The sequence below is a fragment of the Cydia fagiglandana genome, chromosome 11, assembly GCF_963556715.1.
Source record: "Cydia fagiglandana chromosome 11, ilCydFagi1.1, whole genome shotgun sequence".
Lineage (NCBI taxonomy): Eukaryota > Metazoa > Arthropoda > Insecta > Lepidoptera > Tortricidae > Cydia > Cydia fagiglandana.
Genome location: NC_085942.1, coordinates 13,047,917 through 13,072,171, shown reverse-complemented (window position 1 = coordinate 13,072,171; position 24,255 = coordinate 13,047,917). Strand labels below are relative to the sequence as shown.

Genomic DNA, 24,255 nt, shown 5'->3' with positions numbered 1-24,255 from the left:
CTTCTCTATGCTTGTCCAAGCTGTCAATAATCAACTGTCAGTGTCATTCTCATTACTGTCAATGTTTTACTATTCAAGTACTTCTTAAAACAGCCCATCCGAAAATATCAGAAGTTTTTAACACACTCTCAAATAGTCTGAAACTGGGCGGTTTGAGTTACTGTTAAAACAGCGCTAAATCTAACGAAATTGCAACTGTCAAAAGTAGAAAGACAGATGTCATTGTCAAACTCCCACAACAGAAAAAGCGGTGACGAATGTTCTTGAAACATTCGATCGCTATTTTCCTACGCAGTTTTGATATGAATTGATGTTTGTGAAGTTTTATTTGTTCAAAATTGTGATCAAGTAGTGCTCAAAATGTCCCTTAACACAGCCCACGCCGATCATGGCGTCCTGATACATGCAGGGGAAGCGTGAGTCACATTCATAGTTGATTATAATTACGTTTGTACATTGATAAATAGAAGAAGAACTTTCTATGCGTCCTGACTGAATTGGAGATAAAATAGATTGTCTACTGATAAGGATTGTACAGACAAAATGTATGCTAAAGTCTCCAAATTCGATCAGCAGATGTTCTTCTGCCACAGCTTGAACTTTTTATAATAATGATGTTATTGTGACGCAATGTTTATGGTAATCCCTAGTACATTCATATTGGTGATTCTGTTCGCTATCCCGGCTGCAAAGCAGAGAGATAAACTAAAGGGCCCTTTTATTAGTACAACTACAGTCATTGGTCAACATGGGTTGTAGAGGAAGAAGAAGGATGTAGAATCTGCACGTAGTTGAATCCCTTGCTTCACTACTATTTTCCACTCTAATGCAACCAACAAACTTAAATCTTGTAGGGAACTTTAAGATTGTTAAAGCCTGACCATTAGTATATCATCATTGTCAAGAGGGCGCTGTTATTATCATGTATAGGTTGACAATTCAGTATAGTATGAAAAAATTTGGTCCAGTGTAATTTCGTAACATGGCGTGTGATCATATATTTCTGATCAGGCTTTAATTCATTAATGTTTGATTTGTAGGTAAATGTTATCCATGCAACATTACATGTTGTTATCAGCATATTATTCACAATTATCAAGATTTACAAAAATATGTGTAAATTTATCATATCACTCAACCCCTTGGTCCCAAGCACTAAATGTATATTGATAAAACACAGGTTTAAAAGATTATTATCAGGGGTCGTACAAAAAGTGCGGATGACGTCAAACCACTTATAGGATGATTTCAAATAGTATTTTTGATTTTCATAAACAATTATCACTTATCATTTATCAACCTCTTTATTAAACAATATCGCCACTTGAAATGAGTAAGTACGTTTTTGACTGACACATTGTCAATTATAGTAGAAGAGCCGGCCGCAAATTTTCTAACCGACTTGATACCACGATGAAATGCACAATGGTTTCCCATAAAAGTGATGCTAAGTCCGAATTCGATAGTCTGCCACGGCGGAACTTGCCGAAAGTACGAAAAAGAAGGCCACTTCCGGTGCGAAAAAAGGGGGCTGATTTAACCCATCTGATACCGAAATAATAGTTATGGCAGCAGTTAGAAATTTACATGTAGACACATAAAAGCGAAGTCTGCCAGTGTTTTTTTTGCCGGAAGTGCTTGGCAGACGCTCTCAAAGGTGGCCAACGGGACCCCTAATTTAACCCATCTGATACCACCATGAAACCAATTCCAGTCGGTAGGTATGAACCCTCATGTCAGGAATATATAAGTCTGCCAAGGCTTTTCCTGCCGAAACACCTTGGCAGACGAGATTATGTAAGCAAGGTCGGCATCGGTTACCCTACACTAACCCATCTGATACCACCATGAAACCAATTCCAGTCGGTAGGTACGAACCCCCATTTTAGGAATATATAAGTCTGCCAAGGTTTTTCCTGCCGAAACACCTTGGCAGACGAGATTATAAACAAGATGACCATCGGTTACCGTACACTAACCCATCTGATACCGCCATGAAACCAATTCCAGTCGGTAGGTATGAACCCTCATTTCACGAATATACAAGTCTGCCAAGGCTTTTCCTGCCGTAACACCACGGCAGACGAGATTATGTAAGCAAGGTCGGCATCGGTTACCCTACACTAACCCATCTGATACCACCATGAAACCAATTCCAGTCGGTAGGTATGAACCACCATTTTAGAAATATATAAGTCTGCCAAGGTTTTTCCTGCCGAAACACCTTGGCAGACGAGATTATAAGCAAGATGACCATCGGTTACCGTACAGTAACCCATCTGATACCACCATGAAACCAATTCTAGTCGGTAGGTATGAACCCTCATTTCAGGAATTTATAAGTCTGCCAAGGTCTTTCCTGCCGAAACACCTTGACAGACGAGATTATGTAAGCAGCATCCACATACGAGGGATCCGTATTTTGAGATTATACAGATTACGGACATTATTAATAGCTATAGGCTTATTTATTACTTTATGCTTATACATATTTGTATATTATTATGTTATTAATAAAATATATTTATAATTTATTAAACCTAAACTTAATACATTGGGAATTAATTACCTGCTTACGGCAGTAGTAGGGATAAGTGGGTCAGTTCTGGCTCACTGAGCCAGGCCAACAGTCCCTCCCCCTTTTTTCCCTTGTTGAGGCCCTGCAACCTTGCCTTGAACCCAAACTAATGTCATTGTAGCTCGAATCTAACCTAATTTATTTTTATTGCTTTTAGAATATTTCAATTATCTACTTTTGCAAAGTTAAATGTTGAAATCTCTATTTCGAAAAATGGAATTTTAATGTGACTTTAACACGTTCACTGCGTTACGGGGGCTTTAAGCCCCGTACGATGTCATCATTCAGTGCGAAGTTAAATTTATTTGAGAAGTTAAAGGGCAAGGCAAAAAAAAAAAAAAAAACGGGTAGGCGAAGTAGAGACACGTATTTGAATTTTGCTGGCGAATTTTATTTTATTAAAATTATTAGACTACAGTTTTGAACACAAAAAGTTTCAAATGTGTTAATACCTCACCTCAGTGCAGTCAGCAGCTGTTTTCTCTACAATATTCTCGCACATAAGCACATAACTGCAAGTCACTGTCAAGCACAACACAAACAATAATGGATCTCCTGTCAAAACTCCAAAAGGAAATGAACAGTATGAAGGAACTTTTCAATTCACGGATGGCTACTTTTGAGAACTCCATTTCCACTCAGGCACCAGCACCTCCAGCTGTCCGGGACGACTTCAACAGCTTCAAAGATTTTATAGGAAAAATGGTCTCGGGCCTGCAGAATCAAATGGATATAGTCTTGAAGACTTTGGAGGAGATGGAGACGCGCTCTCGGGCTGGAATATTATTGCTACACGGAGTCCCGGAGGCTGAGGGTGAGATAGCCCCATCTAAAGTGACAGACATTTGTCAAAATAGGCTTCAGCTGAGTGACATCACAACTAACTCATTTGTTAGTTGCCACCGACTTGGTAAGAACAAAGCAGCTTCCAAACCTAGGGCAATATTAATCAAATTTTCCTGCTCCAGAACCCGGGATGTTGTGTGGGCTGCCAAGAAGCTCCTTAAAGGGTCTGGCTTCACTTTATCAGAGTTTCTAACAAATACCCGGCATGCTGTGTTTCTTGAGGCCAGGCGTATCTACGGAGTCAAAGGTAGTTGGACCAGCGATGGCCGGATTGTTGTAGTATGCCCAGATGGTTCACGACATAAAATAACAACTATGGACGAGCTTCGTGCACTGCCCTTGCCCTCTGATGCCAATGGGGCCGCCCTAAAGTCCACTGCGAGTGTTGGTGCAGAGGCCAGCGGTGAACCCGTGCTGCCTAACGCTGCCAACGCAACTTCCGCAGCTGCAGCACGCAGGGTTCTTCCAAATCGAGGCACGCGGAAATGAAGCCTCAACGCTGGTAGTACAGTGATATTTGCGGTTCCTCATTGTTATAGCTGATTTGCTCTGTTATCAACTTTCACTCTGCCATGTGAGCACCTTTACTCAGCAAATACTTGCAAAGTTCAACTTGTACCGGATAATACGTCACATTTATTTTAATTTGCATTGTAACATAATTATATTGAAGGTTGGGCGATAAATTTTGTTATTTTGTTTGCGGGGAGTTTGTAAGTGTCACTAACGTCATTGTCACTTCACTAGTGTCATTTTGACAAGTTACGTTCCGTTTCTCACTATTGTTTTGTTTTGTATGTCGTTTTTCAATTTACGTATCTGTTCTATTGTGTTAAAATTTTTGTGTGACTGTATTCAACTACTTAATTAACACTCATACTCAGAACGCATATTCAGTATATTTAGTAGCTTTAATTATTTTATTCGTTATGTAAACCAGCTGCTGGCGAGTATTTGAGGTGAATTGTGGAGTTTAGGCGTAGTATTTTCGCATGCAACTAAATATTTACATTTTAAGTATAGTTATATATCGTTAGTTTAGGAATATTGTTTTATTTATATATTTTATATTAGTTTGTTTTACTTACCGCAAATGTCTGATGTTCTGGATATAAGCCTGGACAGCGAATTCTTCTCCTTATCTTCGTCTAGCCTTTACGATTCTTTTAGCGATGCGTCTGATTTGCCGGATTTAAATGAGCGTTTGCACGTTACCTTCGATTCAGCGGGTAAGCGCTTTAACATTGTACACATTAACGCTCAAAGTATTCCGGCACACTTTCCTGATTTGTTAGCAACTTTTGACGTTAAAAACATACACGCAATCCTTATTTCCGAATCGTGGCTCAAGCCCTCATTGCCGTCTACTCTCTACCCATTGCCGGGTTACCGTTTATTTCGAAATGACCGAACTGGCACTAGAGACGGTAATGGCGGTAGCATAGTTAGGGGAGGCGGTGTTGCCATATATATTAAAAGCGATCTGGAATGTCAAGTGGTTTCTCAGTCCCCCGCGGTCTACTCGAACGCACCAGAATACCTTTTTCTTGATGTGAAGTTGCATCATAGAAGTGTTCTTTTAGGAGTTTTTTACAGCCCCTCTTCTATGGTCAATTATTTCGACATCCTTGAAAATGCTTTAGTCGATTTGTCTCCACGTTACGATCATCGCATTATTATGGGGGACTTCAATACGTGCCTTTTAAAAAACGACCACCGTTCGCGCAAACTTAATTCCCTAGCATCTTCCGTAAATCTTGAAGTCTTACCCCTCGGCCCCACTCACTTTCCACATAATGGTCCTCCCTCTCTTCTAGATTTAATTCTAACGTCTTCCCCGGAAATCGTGGCCTGTCATGGCCAATTTAATGCAGCAGCCTTTTCAAATCACGACCTTATTTTCGCCTCATTCAAAATTCGAGCCCCCAAAAGGCGTCATAAGATAGTTTTGCGCCGAAACCTACATGACGTTGATCTACAGGCTCTCCAAGATGATTTGCGGAATGCTGACTGGTCATCCTTGGAGTTGACAGATGATATTGAAGTTAAGGTGGGGACCTTCAATGACGTTTTGCTCGCGGCTTTTGATAAGCATGCTCCATTGAAACCTACTCGAGTCAAGCACTACCCCGCGCCATGGCTTACACCTGAGATTAAGTCACTCATGGCTAAGCGGAATCGTGCTCGCGTCAAACTCCGTAAAGACCCTACCGATGAAAACCTGCGTGCTTTTACTTCTTTGCGCAACCGGTGCAACAAAGCGTGTCGAAATGCAAGGCGTAATTATATTCACCAGTCCATTAACGATTGTCCTCCCGCAAAGCTGTGGAAATTTCTTAAATCTCTTGGGGTGGGCAAGAGTCATCAAGGTCACACGGGTGTACTCGATTTAGAAGCTATCAATCGGCACTTTAGTTCTTCCCCGGTTGAGCTTGACCCTTCTGTAAAGCAACGTACGTTATCTATTCTAGCCAATACTCCTCGGCCCGATACGTCCTTGTTCCACTTTCGCTCTATCTCACCGCAGGAGGTCCTTGCAATTCTTAAAACAATTAAAACTAATGCCGTTGGTGAAGATGCCCTGAGCTTGGGCATGATTGTGCTCGTGGCGGAAATTATCGCACCCGTTCTGGCCCAAATCATTAATTTCTCTTTCTCGTCTGGCTCCTTCCCCTCTTCTTGGAAACTTGCACATGTAATTCCTTTGCCAAAAGTATCTAATCCTTCATCCCTTTCCCAGTACCGTCCCATTTCTATTCTTCCAATCCTCTCAAAAGTAATCGAACACTTTGTACACAAACTTCTCTCCTCCTTTCTAAATAACTATAACCTCTTGAATCCCCTACAGTCTGGTTTTCGCCCCGAACACAGTACTGTCTCGGCTTTGGTCAAGGTTACCGACGACATTCGGCTCAATATAGAGAAAAAAGAGCTAACGGCTTTGGTTCTTTTAGATTTCAGCAGTGCTTTCAACACCGTGGATTTTGACGTACTTCTAGGTATTTTACGTAATTACAATCTGTCCCCCTTAGCACTTTCTTGGTTCCGCGATTACCTATTTGGAAGGCGCCAGCGGGTCATGGTCGAGGACACTGTTTCTTCGTGGTGTGAATTGACCGCGGGGGTCCCTCAGGGTGGGGTCCTGTCGCCTCTACTTTTTTCTCTATTTATTAACGGGATCACGAAGTCACTTGTTTCTTCCTACCACCTTTATGCAGATGACTTGCAAATTTACTCAGCGGCTAGTATAGATAATTTAGGACCACTAATAAGCCAAATTAACGGGGATCTTGACTCTATTCGCGACTGGGCAACATCTTTTGGCCTCATGGTTAACGCGAAAAAGTCGCAGGCAATTCTCATTGGGAGTCCTCACTTTATCTCTAAGTTGTCTGAAGTGACAATGCCTAAAATTCTCTTCGATGGAACACACATTCCTTTCTCAGCCACTGTAAGAAATTTAGGCATTGTCATGGATCAGACTCTTTCTTGGTCATCCCACGTGACTGAAACCAGTAGGAGGCTTTTTGCTTCCCTGCACTCGCTTCGTCGGCTGCAGAGTTTCCTCCCTGTCCACACGAAAGTCATGCTTGCACGTTTTCTGCTAATTCCCCTTCTTGATTATGCGGACATTGCTGTTCTGGATCTCACGGAGGAACTACTTGACAAGCTTGAACGTTTGCAAAATGTTTGCATCAGATACATTTTTGGCTTACGCAAATTTGATCACATTTCATCTTTCCGCTCCCAACTCAAATGGCTGCCCATTCGGCGTCGTAGAGACATTCATGTACTTTCCCTTCTATTTAACGTCCTTTTCTCTCCTTCTTCTCCCCCTTATCTCTCGGAGAGGTTTAAATTTTTAGCAGACGGCAGCGGGCACCGGCTCCGTTCCAGTGCAGATCTCTCTCTGGCTATCCCGCCACACAAACACCGATCCTATGACAAGTCTTTTACTGTGTACTCTGTCAAATTATGGAATTCCTTACCGTCTTCTCTTCGTAAGTGTCAATCGGTCGCATCGCTAAAGGCGAATTTAAAAAAGTTATGGCTTTCTGACGGAACTTGAAATCTAAAAGATGTATGCGGTTAGGTAGTTTTAGTATATATGTATTATATCATATATAATGTATTATATGTATTATATATTTTAAATATATATAGTTGTTTACATATTTGTTATATTTCATATCCCATACTTTGTATATAGGTACATAATTATAGTAGGATATAGGTTTACCTATCTTGTAGGATATTAAATATTTTATCTTTATGCCGTTTAGTACAGCTTTTATGTCTACCGTTCTCCAATTTTCCCTCAACTGCTCAAGGGTTAACTGGAAGAGATCCCTGAAAGGGATAAGTTCGCCTTTGTACTAATGATGTGTGTTCTTTCATGTTTTATGTTTCTTTTTGTACAATAAAGTATTTTACTACTACTACTACTACTAAAGGGGGAGAGGGTGCACACATTTTACCACTTTGGAAGTGTCTCTCGCGCAAACTATTCAGTTTAGAAATAAATTATATTAGAAACCTCAATATCATAAGCGATAAGACCGCCTGTTGTTACCTCTATTGTCTTTTTTTATGTTATTGTCCATTTATTGTAAACTAAGTGTATGTGAGGCGTGCAATAAAAAGTATTGTATTGTATTGTATCATTTTTGAAGACCTATCCATAGATACCCCACACGTATGGGTTTAATGAAAAGACATTTTAAGTTTCAGTTCTAAGTATGGGGGACCCCCAAAATTTATTGTTTTTTTTTCTATTTTTGTGTTGAAATCTTAATGCGGTTCACAGAATACATCTACTTACCAAGTTTCAACAGTTCTTATAGTTTCGGAAAAAAGTGGCTGTGACATACGGACGGACAGACAGACAGACATGACAAATCTATTAGGGGATCCGTTTTTTGCCATTTGGCTACGGAACCCTAAAAAGGAGGTATTAATTCGGTTTTTTAATGTTTGATATCTCCGTCATTTTGGGATCGATAAATATTTTGAAAAATATTTTTTTAGTTGAGTTGTAATGTAACTTGTAAGTATATACATACAGATTGGTTCCGTCTTTGTCAAAACCCAGTTCTGTGCCCTGTTTATCAAAAGCTTGTAACTTGTTATACAAGTGGAACTCCCTTTTTGACAGCTTTTGTTAGAAAGGGACTTCCACTTGTATTACAAGTTACAAGCTTTTGATAAACAGGGCATTGATGGTGAGATTTATGAGGAATCGAGGGCACTCTTCAAATCTTGTAAGGGTGGTTCACGTTTGTATGGGAAAAATTCAAACTCTAGCTAGAAGAAGCGGCACCCCCCTTATTTTGTTACACTTATTATGTTGACAAAATACGCCAAGCATCTTGCAATCTTAACTACAAGAGGGTGCTCAAACACTTTTTTCAAATTGTATGAAATCAAAAAAATAAATAAGTTACTATTTTTTTGATTTTTATGTAAGTAGTAGTTTTCACATTATTTGAAAGTGTGATTTAAAAGATATTATTTTGAAAGAAAATGTTTTTCTACTTCAAAACTTATACATCACATGTGCAAATAGTGTGAAACCAGATATTTTAAATAAAATTCTGAATCATAATTACTCTTTTTGTTGGGTTTCAAACAACATACAAAATTTCAACGTGGTTAAGCACCACCTTGTATATGTATAGTTCGTTTTTTTAGCATTAGAAAGAACTTGCAAGAAGGTAAGCGATCTTAGCATGTCTTTTAATTGAAAAACGCTTTTCAAAATTCAAAAACTATTACTTATGAAAGCAGACGACACATCAAGATTGTTTACCTAATTTCTAATGCTAAAAAAAACGAAGTAAAGTTGAGATAAATTAAGAAACTTTTACACCAAGTTTCTTAATTTATCTCAACTATAATCTCAATTTATCAACATAATAAGTGTAAAAAAATAAGGGGGTGCCCCTTAGGAAAAAAAAAATGTTTTTTGAACCACCCTAACATATAGTGATACTGGTGTATTTTAAACAAACCAAGCATTTACATTCAGAATTGTGACATTTGATGAAGTGAAACTGCTGATGATGATCAGAATGGAACTCTTCAACGACGCATAGCTCATGTTTGGGGATTTGTCCTCTTCGTTATGTTTGTTAAGCACGTTAGATTTTTAAGTCATATTTTCGTGAAGCTCAAGTTCTGATGATGGGATCCATAAGGAATCGAGGGAACTCTACAAATCTTAATGGCATTGTATAGTGACTCTTGTATTTTCATCAGGCAAACAAGGATTTACATTAAGAACAGTGGCATTTGATGAAGTGGTATTGCTGATGGTGATCAGAACGGAACTCCTCGACGACTTGTCTTTTTCTAATTGATTGTTAAGCAAGTTACCCCACTGGCAAAACAAGCAAGATTTTGAATTCGACTTCTACCTGAACCTGGACCCGGACGCGGACCCGGACTCGAGATCACGAATTCGGACACGGACCCGTTTTCTATTTGGTTGGTGTAAATGGAGTTGGTGAATTTTTTGATTAATTCGGGCGAAAACTGGAAGGTTAGGTATCATAAAATGTTCATGAAGAGAAATTGTAAGAGATGGTATCATTACCAACAACTGTGGAAAATACTGTTTAGTTACTCTTTATTTAAAAATAGCAAAATCAAATTGCATGATTTCATTCGTTTTCTCCACTGTACACAGAATAAGTAATGATATTTAGACTAGACAAAAAAATTCAAAATCGCTCTCCTTCTTGATGCGACTGGCAAATCATATTACTTTTTGGAAACCGGGTTTTTTAACCTAATTAGACCCTGCTGAATCCGATCCGGTTGCTCGATCGAAATCTTGACCGGAAGTGAGATATTTGACATTAAAGGTCCGTTTTTTCGTTTTTCGTAAATAACTCTTAAACGGTGGTGTATAGCAAAAAATGTTCTATTACATAAGTAATATGCATACAATTGCCTACAAGAAAGATTCAGTACAATTTTTCGCTAGGATCAATATTAAAAGAGATTTTAACGCGGGAAATTTAATTATAATCACTTCTAAGGTCCAGTTTTTTAGGTTTTCGTAAATAACTCATAAACGGTGGCCAATATCAAAAAATGTTGTTAGACGTTAATAATCTACACAAAATTTTGAACAAAAAAAATTCAGTACACTTTTTGCAGGGATCAATATTTAAAAAGATAATAAAGAGGGAAAGTTAATTATACTAAATTCTAAGGTTCCTTGTTTTAATTTTTTCGTAAATAATTTGAAAAGTATGACTCATAGCAAAAAAAATCTTATACATAAATAATAAACGTAAAATTTCCTACAAGAAACATGCAGTACACTTTTCGCTAGGATCAATATTCAAAAAGACAAAGCAGCGGGTAAGTTAATTATAATCAATTATAAAGTCCCTTTTTAGTTTTTTGTAAATAACTCGTAAACGGTGTCCCATAGCGAAATAGGTTTTTAAGAATAAATTATCTACATAAAATTTCCTCCAAAAAACATCTAGAACACTTTTCTCTAGGATCAATATTTCAAGCGATATTAAAGGAAGAAAGTTAATTACAATCAGTTCACAGGTCACTTTTTTTTAGTTTTTCGTAAATAACTCGTAAACGGTGGCCCGTTGCAAAACAATATTCTACATAAATAATAAACATAAAATTGTCCACAAAAAAGGTTCTGTACACTTTTTCGCTACGATCAATATTTAAAGAGGTATTAAAGGGGGTAAGTTAATTATAATCAATTTCCAGGTCCCTATTTTTAGGTTTACGTCTATATAGGTAAAGAACTATTTTATTTTATTTTATTTTCAAAATTTAGACCCAGTAGTTTCGGAGATAAAGGGGGGGGGGGTGGTATTTTTTGTATTTTAATGTTTTATTTTGGGGAAGGGGGCTTTATCTGCGATACTACTGGGTCTAAAATTTTGAAAAGATTTACAGAATAGAATCTATAGATGACAGAAAAACCTATTAGAATTATGCAGTCAAGCGCAAGTCGGACATTACTTAGTTTTTGAACCGATCCCTTCATATATAAAATACACTGTTAAAAATTGGGTAATGTACGGAACCCTTGCAAGGCGAGTCCGACTCGCGCTTGGCCGGTTTTTATTCATTTTGAGGTACGGAACCCTAAAAAGAGAAAAGTGTTACATGTCTTTCGTAGAAAATTTTATATCGATTATTTATTTACAAGAACATTAAGAACTTATTTTGCTATGAGCCTTATTTTACGAGTCATTTGCGAAATCCTAAAAATAGGGACCTGGAAATTGATTATAATTAACTTACCCCCTTTAATATCTCTTTAAATATTGATCGTAGCGAAAAAGTGTACAGAACCTTTTTTGTGGACAATTTTATGTAGAATATTGTTTTGCAACGGGCCACCGTTTACGAGTTATTTACGAAAAACTAAAAAAAGTGACCTGTGAATTGATTGTAATTAACTTTCTTCCTTTAATATCGCTTGAAATATTGATCATAGAGAAAAGTGTTCTAGATGTTTTTTGGAGGAAATTTTATGTAGATAATTTATTCTTAAAAACCTATTTCGCTATGGGACACCGTTTACGAGTTATTTACAAAAAACTAAAAAGGGACTTTAAAATTGATTATAATTAACTTACCCGCTGCTTTGTCTTTTTAAATATTGATCCTAGCGAAAAGTGTTCTGCATGTTTCTTGTAGGAAATTTTACGTTTATTATTTATGTATAAGATTTTTTTTGCTATGAGTCATACTTTTCAAATTATTAACGAAAAAATAAAAACAAGGAACCTTCGAATTTATTATAATTAACTTTCCCTCTTTATTATCTTTTTAAATATTGATCCCTGCGAAAAGTATACTGAATCTTTTTTGTTCAAAATGTTGTGTAGATTATTAACATCTAACAACATTTTTTGATATTGGCCACCGTTTATGAGTTATTTACGAAAACCTAAAAAACGGGACCTTAGAAGTGATTATAATTAAATTTCCCGCGTTAAAATCTCTTTGAATATTGACCCTAGCGAAAAATTGTACTGAATCTTTCTTGTAGGCAATTTTATGCAGAATACTTATGTAATAGAACATTTTTTGCTATGTGCCACCGTTTAAGAGTTATTTACGAAAAACGAAAAAAAGGGACCTTTAATGTCAAATATCTCACTTCCGGTCAAGATTTCGATCGAGCAACCGGCAAATTCGGATTCAGCGGGGTCTAATTAGGTTAAAAAACCCGGTTGCCAAAAAATTATATGCTTTGCCAGTCGAAATCGATTTTATGAAAAATATGACCAGTCTAATTACTATATATGTTCAGAATATTATTTGAATAAACTTAGGATAGGATAATTAGGATAGGAAATAAATGTGTGTTTTTATATCTGTAAACCCAATTACTAAGTAGACTGCACATACATTAAAGTCACATTAAAATTCCATTTTGCGAAATAGAGATTTCAACCTTTAACTTTGCAAAAGTAGATAATTGAAATATTCTAAAAGCAATAAAAATAAATTAGGTTAGATTCGAGCTACAATGACATTAGTTTGGGTTCAAGGCAAGGTTGCAGGGCCTCAACAAGGGAAAAAAGGGGGAGGGACTGTTGGCCTGGCTCAGTGAGCCAGAACTGACCCACTTATCCCTACTACTGCCGTAAGCAGGTAATGAATTCCCAATGTATTAAGTTTAGGTTTAATAAATTATAAATATATTTTATTAATAACATAATAATATACAAATATGTATAAGCATAAAGTAATAAATAAGCCTACAGCTATTAATAATGTCCGTAATCTGTATAATCCCAAAATACGGATCCCTCGTATGTGGATGCTGCTTACATAATCTCGTCTGTCAAGGTGTTTCGGCAGGAAAGGCCTTGGCAGACTTATAAATTCCTGAAATGAGGGTTCATACCTACCGACTAGAATTGGTTTCATGGTGGTATCAGATGGGTTACTGTACGGTAACCGATGGTCATCTTGCTTATAATCTCGTCTGCCAAGGTGTTTCGGCAGGAAAAACCTTGGCAGACTTATATATTTCTAAAATGGGGGTTCATACCTACCGACTGGAATTGGTTTCATGGTGGTATCAGATGGGTTAGTGTAGGGTAACCGATGCCGACCTTGCTTACATAATCTCGTCTGCCGTGGTGTTACGGCAGGAAAAGCCTTGGCAGACTTGTATATTCGTGAAATGAGGGTTCATACCTACCGACTGGAATTGGTTTCATGGCGGTATCAGATGGGTTAGTGTACGGTAACCGATGGTCATCTTGTTTATAATCTCGTCTGCCAAGGTGTTTCGGCAGGAAAAACCTTGGCAGACTTATATATTCCTAAAATGGGGGTTCGTACCTACCGACTGGAATTGGTTTCATGGTGGTATCAGATGGGTTAGTGTAGGGTAACCGATGCCGACCTTGCTTACATAATCTCGTCTGCCAAGGTGTTTCGGCAGGAAAAGCCTTGGCAGACTTATATATTCCTGACATGAGGGTTCATACCTACCGACTGGAATTGGTTTCATGGTGGTATCAGATGGGTTAAATTAGGGGTCCCGTTGGCCACCTTTGAGAGCGTCTGCCAAGCACTTCCGGCAAAAAAAACACTGGCAGACTTCGCTTTTATGTGTCTACATGTAAATTTCTAACTGCTGCCATAACTATTATTTCGGTATCAGATGGGTTAAATCAGCCCCCTTTTTTCGCACCGGAAGTGGCCTTCTTTTTCGTACTTTCGGCAAGTTCCGCCGTGGCAGACTATCGAATTCGGACTTAGCATCACTTTTATGGGAAACCATTGTGCATTTCATCGTGGTATCAAGTCGGTTAGAAAATTTGCGGCCGGCTCTTCTACTATTAGATGAACAATAAATTGACTTCGTTATTGTTTAGCTATTGTATCTTCACGATTATATTTAGCTAAAATTTATATTTACTAATGTATAAGAAAACGCTCTAAATGTCATCTTTACTCGAATATTGCGGCAATTTTCCGTTTTTGGAGGTACATGACACGGAAGTTTAAATACAAACTCAAACATCATCCTGTGTGCAAGATTACGTCATTTTTACGTCATCCGCACTTTTTGTCCGACCCCTGATTATTATTATTATTTTATAGAAAATGTTGTATTCAAGCTTTATACTTTGGAAAAATATAGTTAGTAGTTACCCTCACTACATCTCTCTGATTATTCAGGTTCCCAAACAGTTATTTAGACTGTCATTACCTATATATCTTTGTTGTATTAATATAAATGGGGAACTTATACTGTTTAAATAACTGAAAATAAATAATTTTAGTATCATCCTGTTCTCCGACAATGTCATGGTCGACTTCTATGGCAATGACACCCCCGAGTTCAAGGGGAGCAAGAACGGGCGCATGTACCTCACTACACACCGCATGATCTACAACTCCAAGAACGTCGCTGACAGCCTGAGGTCATTCAGCTTTCCCTTCATTGCTCTGCAAGATGTAAGGACTACTTATGTACTACATATATATATTTTATCAAAACGTAAATTAGAAAAAGTAATGCCCTTATACCAGGAATTACCAGGAGATTTGTCCCACAACTCAATAAAACTGTTTGTAACATCAGAAAAATAGTTCTATTATTGTACTTTATTTGTGACAAGGAATTATACAATTGAATTTGTTATCTAATGTTACGTGTGGTTGTAATATGGAACAAAGATGTATGTATACTTTGTATACTTACACCACTTATTTGCTGACTTGATTAATAACTATTAGAGTTCCCCCACATATGTCGACGCGGAAACGGAAGAGTGAAAAAGTAGTCGTTCGGCTAGGCTCGCATAGGCCATCGCCTGCCGATGCGTCAACGGCTTTTTCGCTCTTATTGTTCGAACATAAAGCTATTTCCTATCGGATTTTGCATAATGCGCGTCAATATATCTGGGGAGACCTTTATGGTCAGCCAGCAATCACTGGGCTTTGCTGATATGATTTTAAAGTAACATAATATTAAAACAGTACAGTAGTAATTGATAATTGTATCAAAAAATTCGGATACATGTTGTAAGTTGATTATGTTGCAGGTCAATGTGGAGCAGCCTATGTTCTCCGCAAACTTTATCAAGGGCAAGGTGCGGGCCCAGCCCAATGGCAACTTTGTTGGAGAAGTGAAATTCAAACTGGTCTTCAAGTCTGGCGGAGCCATTGAGTTCGGCCAGGCCATGCTGAAAGCTGCACATCTTGGTAAGATGACCACTCAGATAACAAACAAATGTTAATTTACATTTAGCTCTTAGCATTCATTGTTATCTTGGTTGTGTCATGCACTGATAAATGTGACTTAGACTACATATGTTTATCATAAACATAACTGAAGGTATAATTAGATGTTTCATCGAACCAATATATGAATTTATTAGTGCATACAAACTTAATATAATACTTACCCAGAAACAAAACATAATTAAATGACTAACCTACAAAACTTAAAAACTAAATCTAAAAATAAATAAAACTAATCTTAAAATAAATAATTATAAACTATCCCCCTGAAGATTATAAGATTAAATTCACGCTTATTAATTGCCTTTTATTAGTTATTGAAACTACACCTCTTTCTCGAAAATGATTTAAATATGTTTTTAAAATTATATTTTAATGTTCGTAGCATCCCGGCACGGCACGCCGGGCGCCGCGCCGCCGCCGTACACGCCGCCGACCGGCCCCTGGTACGCCGCCCCGCCGCCGGCCTATGCGCCGCCGCCGCAGGGCTACTACGGATGGGTGCCGCCCTACACTGTAAGTTTACACAGTATAATGTGGAGGTCTTAGGACTCTTACGGCCTTTCAGGAACATTACCAGGCGTGTCTCAGGTGTTTGCTACAGGTAGCTAAAAGTACATCCGTTCGGCCCCAATTTTGGGGTTTGCCATAAACCGCGCGTGGCGTTGTCGCCACCTAGCGGCCATATCTGTGTTAATTGTAACAGACGCGTTTTGTTAGGGAGTGAGTCTTCTGTACTTAGTACTATTATTTATTCTGTGACATTACTTAGATCCTTAAGATAGCTAAATCTGTTGAAAGAAAACATTTTAAAGAAGAATTGCATTATTTACCGTTTTCTGAAAATGCACAATGGATTCTATTTGGGCGTACTGGTGATGAGACTGAATGATACATTACATTTCAAGTAGTTTAGAATCCAATTGTGTGGGCATGACCAACCTGACAGGGGCAGGGGATCAGGGGATCTGTGTGAGTGTGTTTAATTTCTCTCGACAATATTTAGATGATTATGATAACTAGTACTGTTATTTCATGTATGCGAGAACTGATACGTAAGCGAGACAGCGCTCAGCAAACGCGCTCGCGCATCTGCATCCAATATGAAAAGCGCCTAACACAATCGAAATATTCGCAGGCGTTCCCCGACCAGCCGCCGCCAAACTCCGTGTTCGTGTCCAACAACCCGCCGCCGTACCCCGGCGTGGCGGGCGCGGGCTACCCGGCGGGCGCGGGCGGGCTGTCGGGCGCCGCCGCCCCGCCCCCGCCCGGCTACCCCGGCGGCTTCGCGCCGCCCCAGGCTAACGGCATGTCGCCCAATGGTGAGACACGTTGCTGTTACATTTTGTGAATTGTGTTTATAATCGGTGGAGAGTTGGAGACCTGTGTTGGTGAGCAATAAATGCCTTAAGAAAATATACTAGTTTGCAGTATTTCGTTTTAGATAGATACTGTACATTTTATTTGCAGAGAAAGAAGATATCAATCTGTTAATAAATATTAATAATGTGTCCCTAGTGGAAAAAGGTATAAGTCTCGGGCAGCGCAGTTGTAAAAGGGTGTAAGTTCCAAGTAACACCTATGGCTCTTACTCCTAAGCTGCATGAGACTTATACCCTTTTTCACTAGGGCCACAGCTATCTATTTGCCTGTCTAAATAATTTTACATACATACATATTATCATGCCGCGATCAGAAAGGGATTAGAAATAACAGATTTCCATACACTTACGTCAAAATCAATATGGATTGACAGCTATCTCAATCCCTTTCTAATCGCGATTCAGTAATAATAGTATTTCGACAATAATTTCAATCTCTAGGAATTTTACTTCCTTTCTCATTTCCAAGTTTAAAAAAAAAATTGAAAATTAATTTATGAACTGCTTTATTAAATTATTTGACGATATTAATGCAACTTTTACTAAAAAGTAGGAAGAGTAAAGAATGTAGGTACCTAATATCATTATTATTCTAGAATATCTCTTCATAAATAAATGTAAGTATATTTATGTAGGTACTTCTAACTATTCATTAGTCTCTATCAATTTAGCTAACGGCACCGAAAGTAAATATATAGCTAGCATCGTCCACATTATTGACAATTCGTAAACCTTATTATACCAAGTGTTAGTCTACCAATAGTCAGAAGTGGCAGAACTCACTTATTACTCATCTTCCTCGCGTGGTCCCGGCTTTTTGCCACGGCTCATAGGAGCCTGGAACTCGCTTATTATGTACTAATAAATTATTAAACAAAAGCCAACCTTATTTTGATACTAATATGATTCACTATGACTATTGGTGGTTTTATGTGAGTTTTGGTTGTCACCTGACAATATGAGAGTTACTTATTAGTATATAACAGTTAGTGTACGGTTGTGCAGTAGTTTGGTTACCATTTGCAGATGCCAAAGCAGCCGAGGCGGCTCGAAGCGCCTACTATGACCCTAACAGGCCCCAAACCGCATACGTTCCACCGCCATACGTAAGTATTCACTGAAAGACTGTAACATAGTTGACTCATTTAATCATTTCACATTGCATTACGTTGTTTCATCTAGACTCAAATATAATATAATAGTACTAAATACTTAGTTCATCTATATTTTTTAGACCTATCTATTGCTCGCGACTTCCTCTTTTTAGAATTCCGATTTCCACCACCTATGGGGCCGATTTTTGAATTTCGATCGCTCGATTTCGGTGGAAAACGGAGGAATGCTAATTTTTGAAATACGAGCGATCGAAATTGGAATCTACTGGTATTGACCACTCGATTTCAATTCTATTAGTAGAATTTAAACGCCTAGTAGTGGAGATATCACTTAACGAAATACACGAAAACGAGTGGTCGAATTTCAAAAATCGGCCCGCAGGTGTTGGAAAACCACGATAATTTTAAAATAATAAGGAAATGTTTTACGATAAGTTAGTTTATACCTTTTGGCTCCATTGTTCGACCTTATAACCTATCTATCAAGTAATCGTACCTACTTCTTGAAATTGAAAAGGAATAAAAAAGTAAACAAAGGTAATACCTACCTAATACGTTGATCGATTACGGAGGGGCCGCCTTTTCCCGTCATCGTCGAGCATTGGAATTAAATCCTCCAGAATCTATAGAACTTCTCTCAATTCATAAGAATTATTGTTATTAAACCTAATGCCACGACTTTACGTTTTCTAAGAAACGCAAAATGAACGTAATCGTGAATATTGTTTTTAAGAGCTTTGAAAATTATTTGTGAAGTGAGGGTCCGAGATATTTTGTGATGATTTTATAAGCACTAATAGAACGGTTCGTCTGAAGAGCATAGATTAAACAAAAGCAAAATAAATTAACATCATAGATCCACATAATGTAAGTTAATTGAAGTAATACCTATTATTGTCATTTAATGCATGCCAAAAGTGACGAAATTACGTATTGTTAATTAGTAATAATTGATTATATGTTCAAAGTTGATGTCCAATCCATAGTATAATACAAATTGTAAAACAAAGGAAATGTGGAAAATGGGCCTTTCTGCCGCTCTAACAACTGAGCTTTTGAAACTAACACGTCTGTCAGTGGCGGTACTTCCATACAAGCCCAAAAGCCGGGCTTGCCTTAGTTGCCTTACCGAAATTACGTAGTGATAAGATCAATAATCAATATAGATTATTTTTAAACCGCGCGCCAAATGAACCCGTATTATTAAATTCAAGCCACAGCGCGCGGACCGCGGCGCCAGCGTGTTGCAAAATTTTGCCGTGGCGCCTCCTCCGCGCGAAAGAAATCAGGCGTAGGATGAATATCTGCTGAGAATTTAGCTATCCTGCTCGCACTCGTCGGATTGCGGTTGCAAGCCGACGAGTGCGAGCTTGCTTTTTCGTCCCGCTCTAGGCGGTCTAAGCCTACAAACGCCATAGAACGATGTAATTATTTGTTGGTATGTATAGCAATTTTATAAGGCGATTTAAGCCGAGCTTTTGGTGCGAAGTTAGCTGCATAAGTTCACACGGGCACGCGTTTACTTCAAGTGTATTATTATTTAGTCGAGTCGAAAGTAACGAAAGGTCAATTTATTTAAGTGAATTTGAATTAAGTAGTGAATGTGGATTTGTTCGTTTGTTGTGACGTTTATAAGTGTTAACAATGGATGAAGTTGTTCCTTGTGACGGTATGAGATGCGTCCACGTATTACTCAACGAAAGCAAGGTAAAAATCAAAACCAACACCCGACTTGTCTATTCTCAGATAAGTCAGTCGCATTATAAGAGAAAATTTTGTACGGCCGTTTACAAAACACAAGGATTGTTGGTTTACTCCAATTAAGGCGTAATTAGAGTGACAGAGAAAGAAGCATGCAATTTGCAAATTTCAGTGTAAGCGGTAGGCCCTCTGATCATCATCATCATCATCATCATCATCCTATCAGCCAGAGGACGTCCACTGCTGGACATAGGCCTCCCCCAATGAGTGCCACAATGACCGGTCTTGCGCCACCCGCATCCAGCGGACTCCCGCGACCTTCACCAGGTCATCAGTCCACCTTGTGGGCCCTCTGATATGTTTGTAAAATTCTATCTAGTAGTTATGGTAGTACCTAGTATGCCCTGTGCTGTGCGCTATGATAGCTCGCCGCGATACGCTAACAAATTCATTTGAGTCCAAAGAGTGAGATTGGACATTTATTACGAAAACATATCTTTCGGCTTGCCTTACTCCGAAACCCTAGGCACGCCACTGACGTCTGTGACCAATATTTCCATTCTTTTTTATTAGAAGTCCTAGGGGGCTATACTAAAGGACATCTAGCGTAATGAGCCTTAAAGTTAATTCTAGTAACAAAACTCAAATGTTTCAATTCCAGGATCAGCCCCCGACCTATCAAGAGTCTACGTCGAAGAAAGAAAACTAAGGCACTGTCCGCACTTCCACCTCGGACGGCCGCGGCTGCCCGTCGGCGCCGAGCCGTTACCGGAGCCTTGCTGCAGTACGGAGACCATACTGTAAAGCCCAGTGTGCACACTATTTTCTAAATACCACATTTTTAAAACACCACTGCTATTTTTCTGTAATATGCACTTATAATTTAATCTCAAACAGACAGTTAAGGTGAAATCAGATGGTTCAGAATGCCCCAGAACGAAAATACTGGCCTCACAAATTGGTATTCTTGCGTCCGCACCTCATTTTATCGGTTATATCGGTCATTATCGGCGGTTGAATTCGGCGAGCCTAATTGGCATTTGCGTCCGCACGCCCTGATTTCATCGGGCAATTTAATCAGATTGCCGAAAAATGTACTAGTCTGGATACGCCGTAAGAGTGTTGGTGTTTGTATTCATCATGAAATTTGTGGTATTTTGAAAACGAGCACTCGGAACCACTGATCTCTATTCAACCCGGTGTACTGAAGGTGCGTCCAAATCCAGCGTAGCGTAATCACTAATCAGTATTTCTTAATCGAGCGGTAGATATGCTAGGTCTGAATGCGCCTCGACGTAGCTACCTAAAGATATTCGATACGAAACTTTTCCACTCGACACGTATTTCCCTTTCGCGCATGAGAGGAGGCCTGTGCCCAGCAGTGGGACGTATAAGTATAGGCTGAAATTATTATTTATTTGTATCTCCTTGGATTTCTCGGGCCTATAAATCCTGGTCTTTTGATAAGCTCGCGTGGGGATATAGATTCAACACGTAGAGGCCCCTTGGAGAGCTTTAATGTCATGTAGAAGAATTTATTTTCATTTATTTATTTTTCTTAGGCTAGGTCATTTATAACATGAATATAAAAGTAAAATACAAAAACACATAAAAAACAACAAAAAATAAGTATAAACATATTATAAAAAACCTAACCTAGGGTGCCGCCAGCAGCGGGGCAGGGCCCAAGCTGCCGGTGGTCAGGGCCGCAGAGAGAGGAATTTATTATTATTACGTTCTTATTTCTTTAGCGTCCGTGGACGGAATAACTTTGCCCAATGTTATAGTCGTGCTATTGACAATAAGAAGTCATCTGAAGCCATAGCGGTACCGAATCAATACGGTATAATTTGCGAGCATTATTGCAATTAGACAAAATCGTCGCAGCCCCTTCAGTGTGTTTGCACATGCGTACAAAAACATACGCATCTGAGTATACCGGCAATGTAGTATTGAAAAACTGGCAATGTAGTATTGAAAAGGCGAAAACTCAAAGTTATTTACATTCTGTACAAAACGTAAGAAAGGGACACATATTTTTAGCGGGTCTAGTTATACTGGTCTTAGTTATTATTAGTGATGTACCGACTATTGATTTGGCCGACTAGCCGACTAATCGGCGCTCGAATGGCCGATTAGTCGGCCGTCTAGTCGGCTAGTCGGCCAGATCATTAGTTTCGTATAAGTTCAGCTGAAAAACAATAGTTTTGCTCTTTTGGTTGCGCTATTCATATATTAGCTTGGCTAAAAGGTGTTCTCTACCGGTTCAAAGACCTATCACAAGAATCCTCGATCAATGTCTGTCTTCCTTTTATTTTGCGATCCTGAGCAGACCGTCAGTAGGTACAACTTGTAGGAGGTATATATCCAAGGCCCTATTTCTCGTGCGTAGTCGCCAGTTAAGAACCTATCCCCTGTGGTCAGCGTCTTTACGAGCAACGTGCCCTGTTGATAAGTCTCTAAATTTGGCAATAACATTAATAGTTCCCCATGGCTCCACCATTAAAAAAATAACAAAAACTGAATTATAATAAAATCCTTTAAGAATAGAACTTTGCCATGAAATTACACGAGAATCAGTTGAGATCGACCTGTAGAGGAAAACACCAGCCCACCACCATACGATAACGATCAAACGGTCAATTATATGAACAAAAGTTTCCAGACCCTGAATAGGTATTTTGGTAAAATAGACATAAAACATATGGTAAATATTGACTGTTGGTTTCTTTTTTTCTGTTTTTCTTTCACTAATACAGTGCCGACTAATCGGCCATTTTTGCCGACTAGTCGCCGACTAATCGCCGACTACAAATGTGGCCGGATAGTCGGCTTTCCCGACTAGTCGGCGACTAGTCGGTACATCCCTAGTTATTATCTACTTACGGGTTGAATCGAAATCAGTGTGATTTTTTTATGAACGTTACATTCCTTATAATCGTTACACCTCCCGTTTGGCTTTGATTGTATAAAAAAAGCACCATTTGTGCCGTTCTTACTTCTGAAAATTAAAGGTTCAGTCACACAGGCGCGTTTTCCGGGCGGGGCATGAGCGCGGTGTGTATGTTTTATATGTAAGAGCGGCGCGCCCCGCAAAATGCGCCTGTGTGACGGAGCCTTAAGTTTTCAATAAACGGGATACAAATCGCGATTGTATCTACTCGTTTCAAATAATTGTAAACGAAATATTATACAAAGTATTCGACATTCATGTATGACTGATTGTTGTAGAAAATTATGTAGCACAGATAAAATATAAAAATGTTATAGTTATTTTACGTTAAACAAGTCTTGTTTGATAATTTTGAATGTGCCACCTTAGAACTTACCATTGAACAATATTCACAATCTTCTGGTTCTATTAAATGCTATTGTAATATTACAAATAATAAAAGTTATATTTGAATATCAGGCTTTAATTGTTTTTTGCATTGTATTGTGTATCTATAGTGTTAATAAAAATTATTGCTTTAACATTTGATGTTTATTATTTCATGACCATGACAAAAAGTTAGAGTATCATATATACTGCAAAACGTAATTCAAGACCAAAAAAAGTGAGACAATGTTGCCATTGCAATAATTTGTTTCTAAAATTGTAAATTCCTTTTGATAAATAATCACGCTAAGATAATTTATTCATTAGTAATTTTACTCCTACTATTTAAAAAAGTACTTTTATTTATTTATTTGTACATAAATACAAGACGCGCTAGTAAAAAAGTGGCAACATTTCTTACTTTTTTTGGTCTTGAATTACGTTTTGCAGTATAGGTACTTATTATAGCGCATAGGTACATTGCGGAACTAGCTTCTTCTCGCGACTTTATGTGCGTGAAATGATGATATTGGTGATGGGTAAAAACTATCATAATATTATGTCCTTCCTCGGGCCGCAAACTATCTCAGATTTTATCTAAATCGGTACAGAGGTTAGGACATAGGGTGGCTTTGATCAAAAAGTGTAGGTACGGAAGCTATACCTACCTAACAGACGGGACAGGCGGCAATGACTACTTAAATTATAATTCCTAGTTTACTACGGAACCCTAAAAATGGTTTATCTTGCCTTATATTCCTGTTTGTTCTGTAGTCGATGCGGAAAGAGAAGAGTCGTGAAATGTATGGAGCCTAATACATTCCGCACAGACCATAGACTAGGAATCCTCTAGACGGAGTTTAGAGCAGTTATTTCATGCAACCGATTCTGCCAAAAATGCGGGGGTGCGCGGGCCGGGTGTGCGAAGTCCCGTGCCGTGATTGGTCCGTTCAAACGACGAACGAGTTCACGGACGTCACACAAAGACACTTTCGACTCGAACATGGAGTAAAATTACCGTATGCGTGGCAGCGGGGGTAGCGCGAC

At 38.5% G+C, this 24,255-nt stretch overlaps 1 protein-coding gene across 2 annotated transcripts; it reads left to right on the top strand.

Annotated features, from left to right (window-relative positions):
• Positions 1 to 240: 240 nt before the first annotated feature.
• On the top strand, positions 241 to 23,124 carry LOC134669041 (WW domain-binding protein 2). Of its 2 annotated transcripts, XR_010098846.1 has the most exons (8): positions 241 to 416; positions 14,728 to 14,902; positions 15,493 to 15,652; positions 16,077 to 16,207; positions 16,830 to 17,013; positions 18,100 to 18,179; positions 20,551 to 21,949; positions 22,761 to 23,124. XR_010098846.1 is itself a non-coding variant. In XM_063526567.1 (7 exons), exons 1-7 carry the CDS (start codon positions 361 to 363, stop codon positions 20,596 to 20,598), a joined length of 834 nt encoding a protein of 277 aa, XP_063382637.1. In that variant the 5' UTR covers positions 241 to 360; the 3' UTR covers positions 20,599 to 23,124. The 2 variants fall into 2 exon arrangements, 1 of the variants encoding a protein (XP_063382637.1); XM_063526567.1 differs by having other exon boundaries at positions 20,551 to 23,124.
• Positions 23,125 to 24,255: the final 1,131 nt, after the last annotated feature.

Excerpts from the sequence above, each read along its gene's own strand:
- LOC134669041 (XM_063526567.1), top strand. The coding sequence starts at position 361 with ATGTCCCTTAACACAGCCCACGCCGATCATGGCGTCCTGATACATGCA. Across the intron at positions 15,653-16,076 it reads GCTGAAAGCTGCACATCTTG|CATCCCGGCACGGCACGCCG; the intron begins GTAAGATGACCA and ends TAATGTTCGTAG. Across the intron at positions 17,014-18,099 it reads TAACGGCATGTCGCCCAATG|ATGCCAAAGCAGCCGAGGCG; the intron begins GTGAGACACGTT and ends TACCATTTGCAG.